At 47.0% G+C, this 16526-nt stretch overlaps 2 protein-coding genes across 2 annotated transcripts; one reads left to right on the forward strand and one right to left on the reverse strand.

Annotated features, from left to right (window-relative positions):
• Window positions 1–360: 360 nt before the first annotated feature.
• LOC123145545 (dynamin-2B) lies at window positions 361–10341 on the forward strand. The gene is made up of 22 exons (XM_044564976.1): window positions 361–701; window positions 788–838; window positions 930–1050; window positions 1149–1247; window positions 1680–1741; window positions 2092–2209; window positions 2297–2639; window positions 2897–3044; window positions 3257–3358; window positions 3444–3563; window positions 4027–4110; window positions 4200–4327; window positions 4765–4849; window positions 4974–5076; window positions 5420–5496; window positions 5641–5697; window positions 5938–6076; window positions 6150–6307; window positions 6546–6659; window positions 6736–6803; window positions 7685–7857; window positions 9782–10341. Exons 1-22 carry the CDS (start codon window positions 546–548, stop codon window positions 10000–10002), a joined length of 2727 nt encoding a protein of 908 aa, XP_044420911.1. The 5' UTR covers window positions 361–545; the 3' UTR covers window positions 10003–10341.
• A 608-nt stretch (window positions 10342–10949) lies between these two features.
• LOC123145546 (endoglucanase 7) lies at window positions 10950–14602 on the reverse strand. The gene is made up of 4 exons (XM_044564977.1): window positions 13720–14602; window positions 12986–13186; window positions 11980–12234; window positions 10950–11884 (listed from the first exon to the last, which is right to left on the reverse strand). The coding sequence occupies exons 1-4, from the start codon at window positions 14200–14202 to the stop codon at window positions 11189–11191; spliced, it is 1635 nt and encodes a 544-aa protein (XP_044420912.1). The 5' UTR covers window positions 14203–14602; the 3' UTR covers window positions 10950–11188.
• Window positions 14603–16526: the final 1924 nt, after the last annotated feature.

A 16526-nucleotide genomic window follows, 5' to 3' on the forward strand; every position in this document is an offset into this window, starting at 1 on the left:
AATCTTACCTAAGTATCTATGTGCAATTAATATACCGTGTCAAATATCAACACATACATTTGCCAGTCACAGCACCAGTAGCATTTCCTCTTCAGATTCACCAGTAGCATTTTATTCAGATTGTGAGTAATAATTAATAAAGCTCCCGAATTGCAAAAAAAAAAAAACACGCAGCAGGCTGAAACGTAACCCAGCCCGTTTCCGCGTAGAGCCGAGCTCCACTGCCGAGCCAGATCTGCAACCAAACCCGACCGACGCGACGGAACGAACAAAACGTCCCACACCCCACCGCACCGCACCTCACTGGTGGGTGGTCCCGTCACTTGAAAAGCAGGGGCGTAACTGCAAGTGCGCAACGACTCCCCCTCCCCTCCCCCGTGTGCGCGTGTCAAATCCCATTCCCATTCCCAGCCCCCCCTACACTCGCCCGGCGGATTCCAACTGTTTGCAGGAGTCCGCCTCCAAATTCCTCGCAACAGCAGCAGCTCCCCCACCCCACCCCACCCCGAGATCTCCCCGACCAGCCCCTCGAGATCCCTGCGCCCATGTCGTCGTCGGCCATGGACGCCATCGTCGAGCTCGTCGAGCTCTCCGAGTCCATGCGCCAGGCCGCCTCGCTCCTCGCCGACGACGACCCCTCCGACGACGCCGCCCCGCGCCGCCCCTCCACCTTCCTCAACGCCGTCGCGCTCGGCAACGTCGTAAGTGCCGCCGCCCCAGAACCCTCCCTCCCGCCCCCGCCCCGCCCGCGCCCCGATCTGACGCGATCCGGTTTTGTTCCGTGCAGGGGTCCGGCAAGTCGGCCGTGCTTAACTCCCTCATCGGCCACCCCGTGCTGGTGAGTGCCTCGTTCGTCTCTAGCTCTGTCGCTATCCTCCGCCGCTTTAGGCGTTCGTTTGTGCTGAGTACTGGTGGCTGGTGTGCTGCAGCCGACGGGGGAGAACGGGGCCACGCGGGCGCCCATAGTTGTCGACCTGCAGAGGGATCCGGGGCTCAGCACCAAGTCCATAGTCCTGCAGATCGACAGCAAGTCGCAGCAGGTTTCTTCGAGTGAGTGAGATCTCCCCCTGGCTAGCCAGATCTGGCAATGTACGCGGTTGGTCGGTGTGCTCAGTTTGGTGACACTTTGTGGTTGTGTTGGCGTGCAGGTGCGCTCCGGCATTCGCTGCAGGATAGGCTTAGCAAGGCCACCGGACCCGGGAGGAGCAGGACTGATGAGATTTACCTCAAGCTGCGGACAAGCACAGGTTTGTCGCTGGATCGCACATGTTTACTCTAGTAGTTTGGGCAATGTTGCTAATCTAGTTGAAGCTGTATAGTCAGGCATTCCTGAGGGTATGGTATGTTTGAGCAAGTTTCCAAACTGTTTCCATTGGTATTGATAGCTTAAGTTTTATGTGCCATTTAAAGCTGAAGTGGTAAGACCTTAAGATTGTGGAAGGTGCCAATTAGTACTCAAATCTAGCGTGTTCTGGTATGGTTATTACTAGTTACTCAAAAGTGCGCTCTCTTAATTTTCCAATGGTGCAATTAATCTGATTCGGAATGCCAGCTGCATATAATTAATCTGATTCGGAAATACCAGTTCAATATCCGAGAGTTGTGCTACATGCTAGACAGTAATTCCTTATCTTTCCTTTGCAAATGATTTCTCACTGTATCTCTCTTTGTTTTTCCAGCTCCTCCACTAAAGTTGATTGATTTACCTGGCATAGACCAACGAGTTATTGATGATTCAACAGTGAGTACTGCTCACACAGTATTTTTTATCTTACCCCTCAAGTAGTAAGCAACGCCTGACCAATCTTTTGAATATCCATAATCCTTGTGGTTAAAATATGATTGTGTCATTGTACATCAACTTAACCAATATAAACTGGAATAATATTTAACGTATAGGAATGGCTGGAATATCAGATCAGTGACAGCATGTTATGCACTTGAACTGAGAATCACTTACTGCCTGGCGTAACTATGCTACTCATTCCCCCTCCCCATCCGCTTACAGCGTGGAAGAGAAGCAGCAAAACTGCAATGTTGTCTATCATGTTTCTATAATCTCATGTTAACATACTGTTGTTAACATTTCAGATTAATGAGTTCGCTGGCCACAATGATGCAATATTGATTGTTGTGATACCAGCAATGCAAGCCCCTGAGGTTGCATCATCCCGGGCTCTTAAACTGGCGAGGGATATTGATCCAGAGGGTCTGTCATTTGAATCTGATCATACATCCTCCAGAAAAGCACAGTCACTCTCTTCATAGCAACTGATGTCTTTTCTTGTCCTTGTAGGAACCAGAACAATAGGTGTCTTGAGTAAAATCGATCAAGCCGCATCAGATGCAAAAACAGTTGCATGTGTTCAGGCCATTTTGTCTAATAAAGGCCCACGCACAGCAGCTGAAATTGAATGGGTTGCTTTAATAGGGCAATCTGTTGCAATTGCGTCAGCTCAATCAGGGTCAGTTGGGTCTGAGAATTCACTGGAAACAGCCTGGCGAGCTGAGGCGGAAAGCCTTAAATCAATCTTAACCACTGCTCCTCAGAATAAGCTGGGAAGAATTGCTCTTGTTGATACCATTGCTAAGCAGATACGTAAGCGGATGAAAGTGCGGCTACCTAACTTATTGACTGGGTAAGCATCATGACCTATATGTTGAAGCTGAAATGTTAAAGTATACCATCTTTCAAACTCCTTACAGAAATTTGCTATGGCCACTGAACTATTCTGCTCAACTAGCCATCCATTCTATTTATCAATTTAATTGGTCATCAGTTCACCATGAAACATGGATATTTCTTGTCTTTTGTCTTTTATGTATAAAAAATAACCTCATTGTGATTTCTGGTGTTTAATTTTGCAAATAACTGTACCCTTGCTCTGTCTGTCAGGCTTCAGGGCAAGTCTCAGGTAGTGAAAGATGAACTTGCAAGGCTTGGAGAATCGATGGTACAAAGTCCGGAAGGAACCAGGGCTGTTGCTTTGGAGCTGTGCCGAGAATTTGAAGATAAGTTTCTCGCTCATGTTACTTCTGGTGAGGTTAGTAATAAGCTTGAGTTATGATCATTGTCTATACCTAATTTAGTACTCCCTCCGTCCGGAATTACCTGATGCTCAAGCTGATGTAGGAATTACTTGACGCTCAAGCGGATGTATCTACATCCGTTTGAGCGTCAAGTAATTCCGGACGGAGGAAGTACTTGTCAAGTAAAGTACTGATTACAATTCATTGTGCTGTTCTCAATCAATAGGGGTCTGGTTGGAAAATTGTTGCAAGTTTCGAGGGCAAGTTTCCAGATAGGATCAAACAGCTTCCGTTGGACAGGCATTTTGATCTGAACAATGTCAAAAGGGTAAATCTAAAAGCTCTTCTATATTAAATACTAGAGTGGAATACTATATTGGCCAACAATGGAAATCATTCTCTTCATATTCTAGATTGTCTTGGAAGCTGATGGTTATCAACCATATTTGATATCCCCGGAGAAAGGTTTAAAATCTTTGATTAAAGGAGTGCTTGAAATGGCAAAGGAGCCATCACGACTATGTGTTGAAGAGGTATGTCTTGGCTTAGACATATGTTATGCCTTTGGATGAAGAACAATGTAGTTTTCTTGATGAGCTATTTGTACCCTGCTAATATTCAGTATTATGTTTTATCTGTAAAATGCTCCTTGCTCAAATATGCAACTGTTTGTGTAGCTTACCAGTTATTATGTTTGTCAATACACTAGTATTAGAACTATCCAAAGAGCAAAACACTTGGGCTCAGACATTTGTAATTACCTTAAGCAGTTAAGCTTATAGAATGGGGTTGAGCTAGGCTCAAATGGACACTATATATATTCAAGCCTTATCAATCGGAGCTCAAGCCCATAATGTACCCATGTGTGTAGAGTTAAGTTAAGGAGGCAAGTTCCAAGCTTGAATACAAACATAGGCTTGCTCAGCCTAATAGGTATATTTTGCATTGGTGGGTACTGTCTATGTAGCTTCTGATATATCAGTTTTCTTAAACTAGGTACACCGTGTATTGTTAGACATAGTAAATGCCACTGCAAATGGCACGCCAGGGCTCGGAAGATATCCTCCGTTCAAACGCGAGGTATCAACTTACTCCCCCTTTTACTGTTTGTATACATAAATCTTACTTATTAGTTCTGATCACAACATTCCACCATTTCTTTTGGCAAGATCATTACAATTGCATCTAATGCGTTGGATACATTCAAAAGTGACGCGAAAAAGATGGTGGTTGCGCTCGTTGATATGGAGCGTGCCTTTGTCCCCCCACAACATTTCATCCGTTTAGTACAAAGAAGGTAAGGTTAGCTGGGGCCTTAACAAATATGTTGGTAATTGGTTTCATTTTATTTGATCAACTTAAGTATAACTTTGGCAAGTAATCTGTTTTTTCTACTTCTATTTTCCTATTATTGGTAAATTGGTAAGGGAAGTTTTTAAGATTCTTAACTCATTTTTTTAAACCAGAGAAAGCTAATGTTAGATCATATTAGTGACAAATAGAGATAGCACTAGCAACCTAAATTATACTGTGAAAATGCTGAATCTTTTTCCTTACAAAGCGACACAATAAAGTGCACTACTTCATTTTTTAACTTCTACGTTAAAAAGATTGATCTCACTTGTAATGATATGTCGTACTATAAGCAGTCTATAAGTTGAGCTGCCCTTTCAGAGCTTTCATGATCATATTCACATAGTTAAGTTATCTTTTTGCTTGGCATGCTATTCACAGAATGGAAAGGCAGCGCCGTGAGGAGGAGGTGAAAACTAAATCATCTAAGAAAGCACAAGATGCTGAGCAAGCCATGATGAACAAGGTATCACTTCTGCGTCTTTGCTTGCATGAATCTGCATACCTACAAAACTGTATGCAGATTGATCACCCTATATTTGTGTTGGTCTGGCTGTTCATAACTTTACATTGGTTGTATTTCATATTAGGAGCAAGCTAAGTCGTCAAAAGACAAATCCAATCAGCAAGATAAAGATACCAAAGAGGGACCTAATCTGCAGGTTGCTGGTCCTGGCGGCGAAATAACTGCAGGTATAATACTGCACCGTAGTTTGGCTCAACTTTAGCTTTTCTCAGAACAATTTGCTAGCACTTTTGCTTATATGCGACTATGATTAAAACTGGAAGTCACAGATATTTATCTGACGTAGCTCCCATGCCATTTTTTATCTAGTAAAATGAAATAAGCCTTTTGATAAGAATCAACCTTTTTGGCCGCTTGTTAATTCCATGCTTACTCTGACATAATCTTCCATTGTCTAGTATACAATGCATGCATAAGGATGTAACAAATTACATGATTTTGATGATTTCTTTTCCAGTAATTTGGGTTTGATTTATTGATACACAAGCATATGTTTTCTTCTCTCTTTAGGTTACCTATTGAAAAAGAGTGCAAAAAACAATGAATGGAGCAAAAGGTGGTTTGTCCTAAATGAGAAGAGTGGAAAGGTAAATAAATCTGTCCTGGTGCCCACTAGTCTCAACTGTTCTGAACTTCTGAATGCAATCTTTTGATACTATTCTTGACATTTTCTGCTGATTTTTAATATTTGAGGTGGTTGGTGTCATTTACTTTGAACTTTCCCTGTCCAGCTTGGCTACACCAAGAAACAAGAGGAGAGGCATTTTCGAGGCGTCATTGTCTTAGAGGTGTGCTTGATTATATATTTTACCATGTTCATTTTGTTCTACTTGACATTGAGTAATCTGTGATGCATTACTTTACCATTCTTGGTTGTAATAGACACAGTAAATGTTTTCTTAGTCATCGTGGATAGTTCCAGTTTTTAAAACTTTTTTAAAAAGATATTTGGACTTAGAAATATCATGTCTACAACTATGGGAGCTGTCATATAAACTTTTGTAGTAACAGTATGTCGTGTGATTCAGGAATGTAACCTGGAAGAGATAGAGGAGGAAGAGCTTTCTAAAACTTCTAAGGATTCAAAGAAGGCGAATGGGGCAGAGAAAGGCCCAAGTCTCGTATTTAAGATTACTAACAGGGTTGCCTACAAAACTGTGCTGAAAGGTTTCTGCCTCTAAACCAACTATCTCAAGGTTTACTCTGACTCTACCGCATTAATGTTTATTTCATGTTGCAGCTCATAGTGCCGTTGTATTGAAGGCTGAGAGTATGGCTGACAAGATTGAATGGGTGAAGAAGATAAAAGGTATTATTCAGAGCAAAGGTGGGTCTGTCAAGAGTTCAAATACTCCTGAGGGCGGTTCCATGAGACAAAGCCATTCAGATGGATCTCTTGTAAGCTCCACACTATGTTTGAGTTGTGTCCTTTTCCAGTATCCACCGTTAAGCTTTTAGAACTTACTTTCAAGAGTTAGTTGCCTCAGCTTATTTTCTGTGAACTGTCTTGTGTTCATGCTTATTTTGAGTTAGCATGTTTCTCATTTCAATGTGTGATCTTATCAAACAAAAGCTCACCTCTTGTTGTTGCTTTGTTCTACAACCAATGACACATGATTACACCTTTTCTCTCAAGGATACGATGGCCCGGAGGCCTGCTGATCCTGAAGAAGAACTCCGATGGATGTCTCAAGAAGTTCGCGGTTATGTTGAGGCTGTGTTGAACAGCCTGGCAGCAAATGTTCCAAAGGTATATTTGCCCCTGTCGTTTATTTTAACATTGTTAAATGTGGTATTCATTATCTGATGCATGATCAATTGATCAGGCCATTGTGCTTTGCCAAGTGGAGAAAGCAAAGGAAGATATGCTAAACCAGCTGTACAGCTCAATAAGGTTGGATTCTCTGTTTGTTCTGAAACAAAATTTGATACCTTGGTTCCGTGTCCACTTGTCCATTCATCAGTATCCTCTTTCGTTTACCCAATTGACTGAAAAATGGACCACCCAGTTGGAAGAACCATAATGCTTTTGTGTACTCCTACCTAAACCCTAGTTTAACTCGCAGTTAAGGCCTTATGGGTCCTTGCTACTAATGGGTAGGTTCATTTTGAATAGCTTCATTATATTTATTTTCCTTCTAATTATGTTACTTTTATGAGGTGTATTTTATACTGGGAAATGCTTCACGACTAAAAAGTTGCATCCTTATTTACAAAGTGATATGCACCGATCCAATTGATTCACACCGTTCTGGCTCCAATCACTTTCCGCAGTCGCACGCCTACACCTAATATTCACCAACCCAAGTATAGCTCATCTGGGTTTTGCTATTTAACCATTTTTTGTGACTTGATAGTCTGCCCTTGTTTATTTATGCTATTCACACTGTTTTGATTAAACCCAAGTCTGCAAAGCTCAATCATGTGATGGTCCCATTCACACTTGGGTCTTGCAGGTGAGCAGCTGCTAACCCTTCTCCGCAGAACTCTTCACATAACATTTTTATTTTTATTTTTCTTATTTTATTTTATATTTGATTCATTGCATTTTGGGGCATGAAATATCCAAACTAGAAATAAGGCGATGGCCATGGTGCAAATCCCTCCCAGCTACCTACCCAAAATACTGTCTTCCACTTGAAACATTATTCATTTCTTACTCCGAACTTGTAGAAATGTTGAAAAAGTGTGTGCCTGTTCCATTGTCACTCTATTTAACTATCTTTGTATAATGTGTTGTAGTGTTGCTAACGCTGTCTCAATTTTCACTTTCAGTTCACAAAGCAATGCAAGGATTGAAGAACTTCTCCAAGAGGACCACAATGCTAAACGTAGACGGGAAAAGGCCCAAAAACAATCGACTCTCCTGTCAAAACTTACTCGTCAGCTCAGCGTCCATGATAACAGAGCTGCAGCTGCATCATATTCTGATGATACTTCTGGTCCGGGTAAGCGGGTTATTTCAATTATCTGTTTCATACTACCTCCGTCCTGGTAGTATTTTGTGCCAAATTCTGACCATGGATTTAATTAACTAAATGTTAATGCATGTCACAAAAAATAGTATCATTGGAAACTATGTTTAAATACGAATCCAACGATATAATTTCTTATGACATGCATTGACATTTTGCTAGTTAAATCTATGGTCAAATTTTGGCACAAAATACGAAGAGGACCAATAAACCAGGACGGAGGTAGTACCTACAAAGCATGGATACGGCAGAAACTGCCGTATTGCCGTTCTAGTACGGGGGGACACGGGGATACGCGTGGATACGCCGGGATACGCGAATCCCGCAGTATCCCATCTTCTCTGAATAAAAAAAAGAGAAACAAATCGGGATACGGCATAGATACGGAGGGGATAGGTTGGGGGACTCGGGAGCCGGCCTCCAGCGACCACGACGCTGCTTAGCTCTCCTCTGACGGATGCCACGCTCGAGCTGGCAACCTCGACGGTTGCTAGCAGGGAAGAAGATCCAGTCAGAGAGGAGAAGGCGAGGTGGTTGCAGGCGAGGAAAAAGCTCCGGGCAGGGGGAAAGAAGATTTGGGTGGATTGAAAGGGAAGCTGTAGACGAGCAAGAAGGTACAGGCGAGGAGCGGTCGTCTCATCTCCTGCTACAGATCTTGGCGGCTGGGACAGGGAGGAAAGAGGAGCACGGGATAGGGAACAGCTGGAGGAGCACTTGTGTAGGGTTTCCTGGAATTGGGCCTTTGTGGGCTCTGAGTGGAGAGCTACATGAGCTCTGAGTGACCATGTGATCCTCAAAAGAAAAAAAAATCTTTCATCTAAAAAAGAGGCAATATATGTCCAGTACTAAATAACAATCTTTCATCTAAAATTTACCACTATATCTTTATTACACGTTGTTTATTTTCTAAATACTTATATATCCTGCCGTATCCCCGAATGGCTATTTTTGAAAAAAGCCGTATCCCGTGTCCCCGTATGCGTATCCCCGTCTTTCCTTCCCCGTGTCCGTGCTTCTTAGGTACTCCCTCCGTTCCAAAATAGATGACCCAACTTTGTAGTACAAAGTTGGGTCATCTATTTTGGAACGGAGGGAGTACTTCAGTATCAGCAGCCAGCCGAAACCTCGATATCGGTCGATGCAAATGATATCTAGAACTTACTAATGGCTTTGTAGAAGTTAAGCATTAAAATCCCTCAAAAGTAATTCATCCGCACTGGTTATTTGTTCCAAGCAAAGATCATTTATGTTCTTTAATTTCTTTGTACTGTATGCCAATTTTCTGATTAGCTGATGGTTGTTCATATCATTGCCACCTGGACAAGCACTTCTTGAAGGCTACTTACAATGGGTGCACCTTTCACTAGTTTTGCATAGCGGCTGCAAAAAACCTCAGACCTGTTCTCTATGCAAACAAACCTGGAATACACTAGGAGAAGTACCTGCTTCAAAGCTCAGATTTGTTATATCGAGGTTGGGCTGTGGCGGCACACATCTTTGGCCAAAACTTAGGAGGGGCAATATGCTTGCGTTAGGTTCAGGGGGCTTGTGGTCACCACTCGTGAGCAGGCTAGTTTCGAGTTGCTAAACATTCTTTCCTTGGTTTGAAATTATCTCGATTGTATTTTATTTTGTATTAGTAGTTATCACCGACTGAGTAAGATAAAATATGCATCTAAAGGGATACTACCAGATATAAAATAAAGGAGATTATGTAGGAGAGGGTGAAAATAAATGAAGGGGCAAAGGAGAGGTGAATTTACATGCACCTTTTATTCTGAAACGTGATTAAAGATATTAGTAATACCCCTGGGATGTTTTTTTTTCTTCATTTTATTCTGCTTTCCTGGTGCACAAACCAAACCTTTACCCTGACGAAATGAAACATCACTTGCAGAGAGTGGCCCACAGAGTCCTGGCCAGTCAGGTGAGGACTGGAGGTCTGCCTTCAGTGCTGCAGCAAATGGCTCTGCCGACCGATCCAGTTCACAGAACGAGTCGAGATCGAGAAGTGCTGACAGTCGTGGTCGGCGGTATGAAAATGGGGATGCCAACGGTGCCAATTCAGGCAGCCGACGCACACCAAACCGGTTGCCACCTGCACCGCCGAAATACTAAGCATGTTGATTGGCATATGTGAGAATCATATTTTTCATGGCATGCTCTCACTCCCACCTGATAGTGATGGGAAAACAAATTGGAATGAAGAATAGAGAGCTGGCGAGAGATCGCATGAATGGTGTGTATCCAGAGGACCTCAGTTGTTTATAGAAATATGTAGGTTATCTACGGTGGTTGTTTCGCGATCATTTTGCTATATTGATCAGTCTGATGCTCTCTCGGCCTGTGAGATTTTGTTACCACAGATCAGTTGATCTTGGTTCTGAACTCTGTTGTTGTAACTTGCAAGTCTTCCATCAAACTGGCAATGTATCCTTTTCACCCATTGGTGTATTATATTCCTTCCATTCTTTTTGACCTCACGAGACTCATGTTTTTATTTCGAGGTGATATGCTTGGTGTTCTATGCAAGTGATCTGGATCGTGATTCTTTGATTAGCACGAGAAATCTTGAGCATTCTTGTTCATATCGGTTGTGTTCTTCTGGCCACCTTTGTGTAATTGCTTCATCGTTGGATTTTAATATCCTGGTTTTTCTCTTGCTGTCCTATGGGCATCAGTTAATGTGTTCCCTGATTCAAATTTTAGTGATTAAAAGATAGCAGACCCTGACTAGAATCTCGAATGATTGTATAGGGAGCTATGAAAAAAACTGGTCACTTTGTGAAGGGGATGTATCGTTGGAAATTCAATTCTGCTCTTGAGCTCACATGCATTTGGGTGAACAATAAAACAAAATTTAAAACATTTTTTAATAGGAACTCTTTATTTTGCAATAACTATGTTTGAGTGCTCTACCTACATGTAGATTTTCAGAAAGAAAGAAGAATAACATCGTGGTGCTCTGGGCCTTCTTTCGTGCTTTGCTGTTGATCGATCTACCCTTTGCCACTAAAATTGGCAAACACCCGTTGACGAGCGATCACATACCCAAGCGTAGACAACTAAGCAAACTAGAATCATCGATATATAACTTGAATTCTCATTTTCCTTTTCTCGTATGTACAGGCAGCGAATTTACATTTGCACGTCAATGCCTCCAGCCCTTTTTCTTTTCTCGTATACTACACCCATCTCCATCCTTCCTGTGTATCAAGAAACCTCCAAAGAAGGAGAAGAAATGAACAAAAGAATGGGGAAAATTGTACAGCCCCCTCGAGACCTATAACCTATCTAAATCCATTTACACCTCGGCCGCCGTGCCGCTTCTCGCCGTGGCAGCTCTCCGCTCCCTCTCCTCCCTCGCCATCCGGTTGAGCTTGGCGAACATCCCCACCATGGGCGCGGTGTTGTAGGTGCACGCCTCCGTCTGCATGTAGTTGTCCCGGTTGTCCCTGAACCGGTCCCTCCGGTCGGGCCCGCCGACGATGGCGCCGACGAGCACGTTGGGGTTGGAGCTGCGGCGGCCGAACCAGTGTTCGAACCCCTGCGAGCACCCGATGAACTGCTTGCTGTGCTTGTACGGCACGATGGAGGCGGCGCGGTGGTGCACCCTGGCGGGGTACTTGGCGCCGTAGCCCACGAGGTAGCTGACGCCCCTGGGGTTGGTGCCCAGCACGTAGTCCACCTGCGCTCTGGCCAGTGCCGCCACCTCGCCGGCGCCCGCCGTCTCGCCGCCGGCGCAGGTCACCGTCCCCACGCCGGCCTCGGCCAGGTAGTCGGCGTACGTGGACAGCAGGAACGCCGCGTTGGTCACGTACTGCATGTTGTTCCACTGCCGGATGTAGAGCATCCCGCCCGGGCTCCGCTCCACGTTGGCGTCCTCGCCGCCGGCCTGCGCGTTCCGGCCCAGGCACGCGCACACGTAGTGCTCCGCCTTGGCCTGGTACCGCTCCAGCGTCCTCTTCTGCTCCGCCGTGTGCTCTCCCCTCAGCAGCAGCTGAAAATTAACCAAGAGGCAGCCGTTTTCGTCAGTGATCGTTCACCCGATGACCGTCTGCCGATCATAGTGCGCTCTGTGGATGTTGGGCTTACTCTTGCGGCGAGGATCTGGACGCCCGCGTACTTGACGTCCCAGCTGAACTCGGTGATGGCCCAGCCGGTGCCGCCGAAGTCGTGGGCGTTGTCGACGACGTAGTCGAGGTAGCCGGGCTTGCCGGTGGCGCGGTGGAGCCACAGGGCGGCCCACAGCAGCTCGTCCTTGTACCCGCTCACCGACGCGTAGTAGCTCTTCACCTCCGCGATGCTGCTGTCGTACTGGCCCCTGTACCCGTCCGCGAACTCGAACAGCTGCACGCACGTTCACAAAAGCGAACATCAGCCAACGTGCACGTACACCCAACAACTAGTAAGATTGCATAAACTACTAGCCAAAAATAATTAAGAAAAAGCCCTAAGAATAATTAAGGTTGCATATGTATGTATCATTCATTGATGCATTTTATAGTTGACACTTGAAAAGCGGCAGGTAGGTAGCCAAGCCAGGCCAGTGGGTGTGAATACGGACCGGTTCAATTAGCACATGATGACACGACGACCGCTTCCTAATAATTTCCCAGTTAAGCCGCTGGTTCAACATGGGATTGAACTGGCCACCTAATCATGGCCGGAGGCGGCAAATGGAAAGTTCCCCGTCCACCAGATAGAGGTTGCGCCCCGGCCCCACACGGCAGCCAGCCGACAGAAGAGAAAAATCTCCGTTTTCCCGCCCGATCGATCGACGTCGATCGTGTCGAGCTGTTGGCAACTTGGCATGTGCGGCACAGGGCACAAGAAAAGAACACACCTCATATCACAGTATCACACCCATGAAAAGACCGGCGCCCCTTGACCAAAGCTACCAATATCCATGTAAAAAAAAAAGCTACCAATATTCGTACGCTACGTTCCAAAATCCGGTACGCAGACAGACTGGTGCTACGTACGCTATGCTCCAAACTCGCACCGATATTTTTCTCTCATTTTTCCACATGAGACTTTGCATGTAGCACTACGTCAACGTACACGCTGTGTGTATGCACATGAGGCAGCGTGGTGTTACCTGCTGGGCGTGGTGCAGGAGGAGGTGGGCGTAGTGCGGGTTGGACTTGCGGAAGACCATGGAGGCGGCGGCCATGGCGGCGGCCGTCTCGCCGGCGACGTCGGAGCCCGGGTGGTCGCGGTCCACCTTGTACGCCTGCCGCGACGTCGTCATGTCCTCCGGCCGCTGCCAGCAGTAGTGGTCCGTGTCGCCGTCCCCCACCTGTTCAAGAAAAAGCTAGGCGATTAATCCGACGGCTCTGGTGCATCATGGACGACCAACGAAGCTGTGAAACATATGCACGCCATGTGTGGGAGAAAATAGTTTAGTGCTGCCGTTCGTTGGTACGTACGTTCATCAAATCAAACTGGCCGCCTACCTAACACGCTTGTTGTTATTCACCAGAAAAGAACCTTTTTCTTTTCTCCCCTAACCAGAAAATACTCCTATATCTATATAATTGTTATTCGTACATAAAAGATTTTGTATAGTATGTAAATGAAGAATCTAATTGATCAAAGTGCAACAAGCTAGCAAGGTGTGCATAATTGAATTGGTCTCTCTCTTTCTTGGAACGATCGCTGGCTTGCGTGCGCAACAGCTAGCTTGGAACCGGTCGGTCTCATCTCATGCTGCATGTCATGATCGATCGTATCTGAACACAGCTATGAGCTAGCCAGGGGATGGATCATGGATGGAGGTGACGCACGATCGCCGCCGTCGGCCGGCTCGTGGAGTGCTGCGTACGTACGTACCTCGGCCCACAGCTCGTCGGGCTGCGTGTGCGCCTTGATGAAGTAGTCGGTGCCCCACTTGATGGCCTCGAGCGCGTGCGCGAGCTCGCCGGCCGCCGCGACGTCGGCGCCGTACTCGAGCATGCTCCAGGACAGCATGGTGACGGTGAAGGCCATAGGCAGGCCGAACTTGACGTGGTCGCCGGCGTCGTAGTAGCCGCCCACCAGGTCCACCCCCTGCTCCAGGCCGTCGGTGAGGCCCGAGTGGTCGCGCCACGGCACGCGCTGCCCGTGCGGCAGCCGCCCCGACCGCTGCGCCTCGAAGTAGAGCAGGCTCTTCCGCAGCGCCTCCTCGTAGTTGTGCGCCTTGCCGTCGCCGCTCCCGCTCTTGCTCCCCTCCGCCGCCGCCGCCGTTGCCGCGATCAGAAGCAGCACCAGCAGCAACACGGCTCCGAGCCGTCGAGACAAGATTACGGCGGCGGCCGCGGCGCTCCCTGATCTCATTGCGCAAGAAGATGCTACTCGGATTGTTGGTGTGCCTTCGCTTGTGCGTGCCCGGGGCGCGCCCTGTGATCACCGCCGCGCCGCCCTCTGCCGGCTCTGCTAGCTTAGCCTGTGTGCGAGCGTAGGTGTTTGTGTTTGTGTGTGTGATCTCTCTCGCGCCGTTGTGTGCTGTGTGGAGAGCAGGGCGGGGCAGTGTCCTCCGACCTGAGGCCGTGGGCTGGCGCGCTTATATTCGCGGCCGGCGTCCGGGTCCAGCACACGCACGCGCACCGCGTTGAACCGGTTCGGCGGCCGGGCCGGGCCGGGGGAATATAAAACTCGAGAGGTAGTAGATAGCAAGAGAGGAGCAGGCAGGCAGGCAGGAAAGAAACGATGCAAATATGAGCGAGCGAGCGAGGGAGCGAAGCTGCGTTTTGGAGTTGGAGGGGGTGGACTCGTTCGGGTTTTGTATGGTTTGTTTGGTGAGGTCGTGATTGGGATGGTTGGGTTGGGTTCTGGGTTAGCGACGACGCACGCAAGGGAGGGAGGGAGGCAGCGGAGCAGATTTTGACCGGGACGCGTTACGTGTTTTTTTCAGAGCGGGCGCGCGTGTACACGTGAGTCGGTTGGGGCCAGCCGGACACGTACCGCCAGGTACCAACACATGGCCGAAGCACGCGTGCGACCGGCGTAGCTCCTTCGGGCCAAGTCGCCGGTCGATCGACCGGCCGGCCCGTGGCCTGTAACAGCTTTCATTTCACCGTGAAATCTTAGCAGGCAAGCTATCTAGCTCAGGCGGTCGGTCAAATAAAAAGACCCGTTTTTTTTCTCTCTCTTTCCACCTCCCGTGGAAAAACATATTAGTTTTTTTTGTTTTGAAAAGGAGATTAAACCCCCGGGCCTCTGCAATATGAAAAACATACTATTAGTGATAATGCGGTACACGTTACGCGGTAGTTATAAGTGGTTGGCTGACGTACGTTTAACTATAGGCAAATTATAAGCTTTGTGTGTGCCGTGGGATTATTGTTCCGGCCGGCCGCCGGGGCGGGGCATGTTTTGTCGGGGGCGAGCATGTTTCTCCACGATCGGTTGGTCAATCGTGTAGTCAGCTGACGGTTGCAGCATGCTTCGCGATGATAATACAGTACTACTACATGCATCCACCACTAGATCGATTGCTAATGCTAGCAAGATGATTATTAGGTTGAGCTAGCCAGGTACTACTGTCAATGATCAACAGTTCTTCGTCCGCTCGTCGGCGCCGCCATCGATCCGCCCCACCTCCGGCGGCCTTTGGGTTGTGGAGGTGCGGAGGATCTCGGCCACCCGCCGGCGGAAGGGACTCCGTTCTCGTTTTTGTTAGGTTGAACATCTTGGTTGGGGCTGTGTGGCGGTGGCGATGTCCCTAGGTAGGAATAATGTATCCTATGTCCTATCTCCGTCCCGATGATGCAAATAACGTTGTCGGAGGATGTGTGGAGGTGTGTCTCCGTCGGATCTCATGGGATTCGGTCGGTGCTAGTCTTCGCTGGATCTATTTGGATCCAGTTTTTGTTCGTCTTCGTTCATGTGGTTCCAGGTTTGATCTTTCCGATCTACAACTCTCTTCATCGACGATGGTTGCTGCTCTGGTATGCTGGTCCTTTGGGGCCTTAGCACGACGACTTCCCGACTTTTTATTACAACAAGGTTTGCCCGGCTTCGATAATGGAGGGGCAATGACAACGGCGCGCCTTCGACTTGCTCCAGCGCTTGTAGTCGTCACTAGATGGTCCATAGACCTGATTGTAATTTTTATTACTTCTTGTGTTCTATGTACTAATTGATGAATATGATTGGAAATTTCTCTCTAAAAAAACTGTATAGCACGAGCTGATTAAGCTGCACCATATATTCTGCAAAACGAATATATGTACATGCAAGTATACAAGGCTAGCTACCTGCGTCTTTTGCTGAAGCTAGCTACAGGCACACGTCCTTTCCCCATCGGTTCTCGTGCGTGTACGTGAAGTGAACGTGACTCCCTTTTCCCCGTGGTGAAACTAGTGATTCGTTTCCCCGTGGCCGGACAGGGACTCCCCGGCGGCAACGATTTGATGCCTCCCTTTTCTTCCGCCGGTTGCGCAATCCTATTGCCATCCTGGTAGACCCTAGATACATGCATGGGTACATCTATCTGGTACTGGTAGGCACGGTTTGTACCGCGACATATGTGCTTTGCCAAACCATAAACTACTGCTACTAGCACCCGATCCCTTGGAAACTTCTCCTGATAGCTCTCTCCGTCTCTCCCATGTGGCGTAGTCAACCATTGTTCCTCGGAGAGGGCCGATTGAACCACC

The sequence above is a fragment of the Triticum aestivum genome, chromosome 6D (assembly GCF_018294505.1).
Source record: "Triticum aestivum cultivar Chinese Spring chromosome 6D, IWGSC CS RefSeq v2.1, whole genome shotgun sequence".
Lineage (NCBI taxonomy): Eukaryota > Viridiplantae > Streptophyta > Magnoliopsida > Poales > Poaceae > Triticum > Triticum aestivum.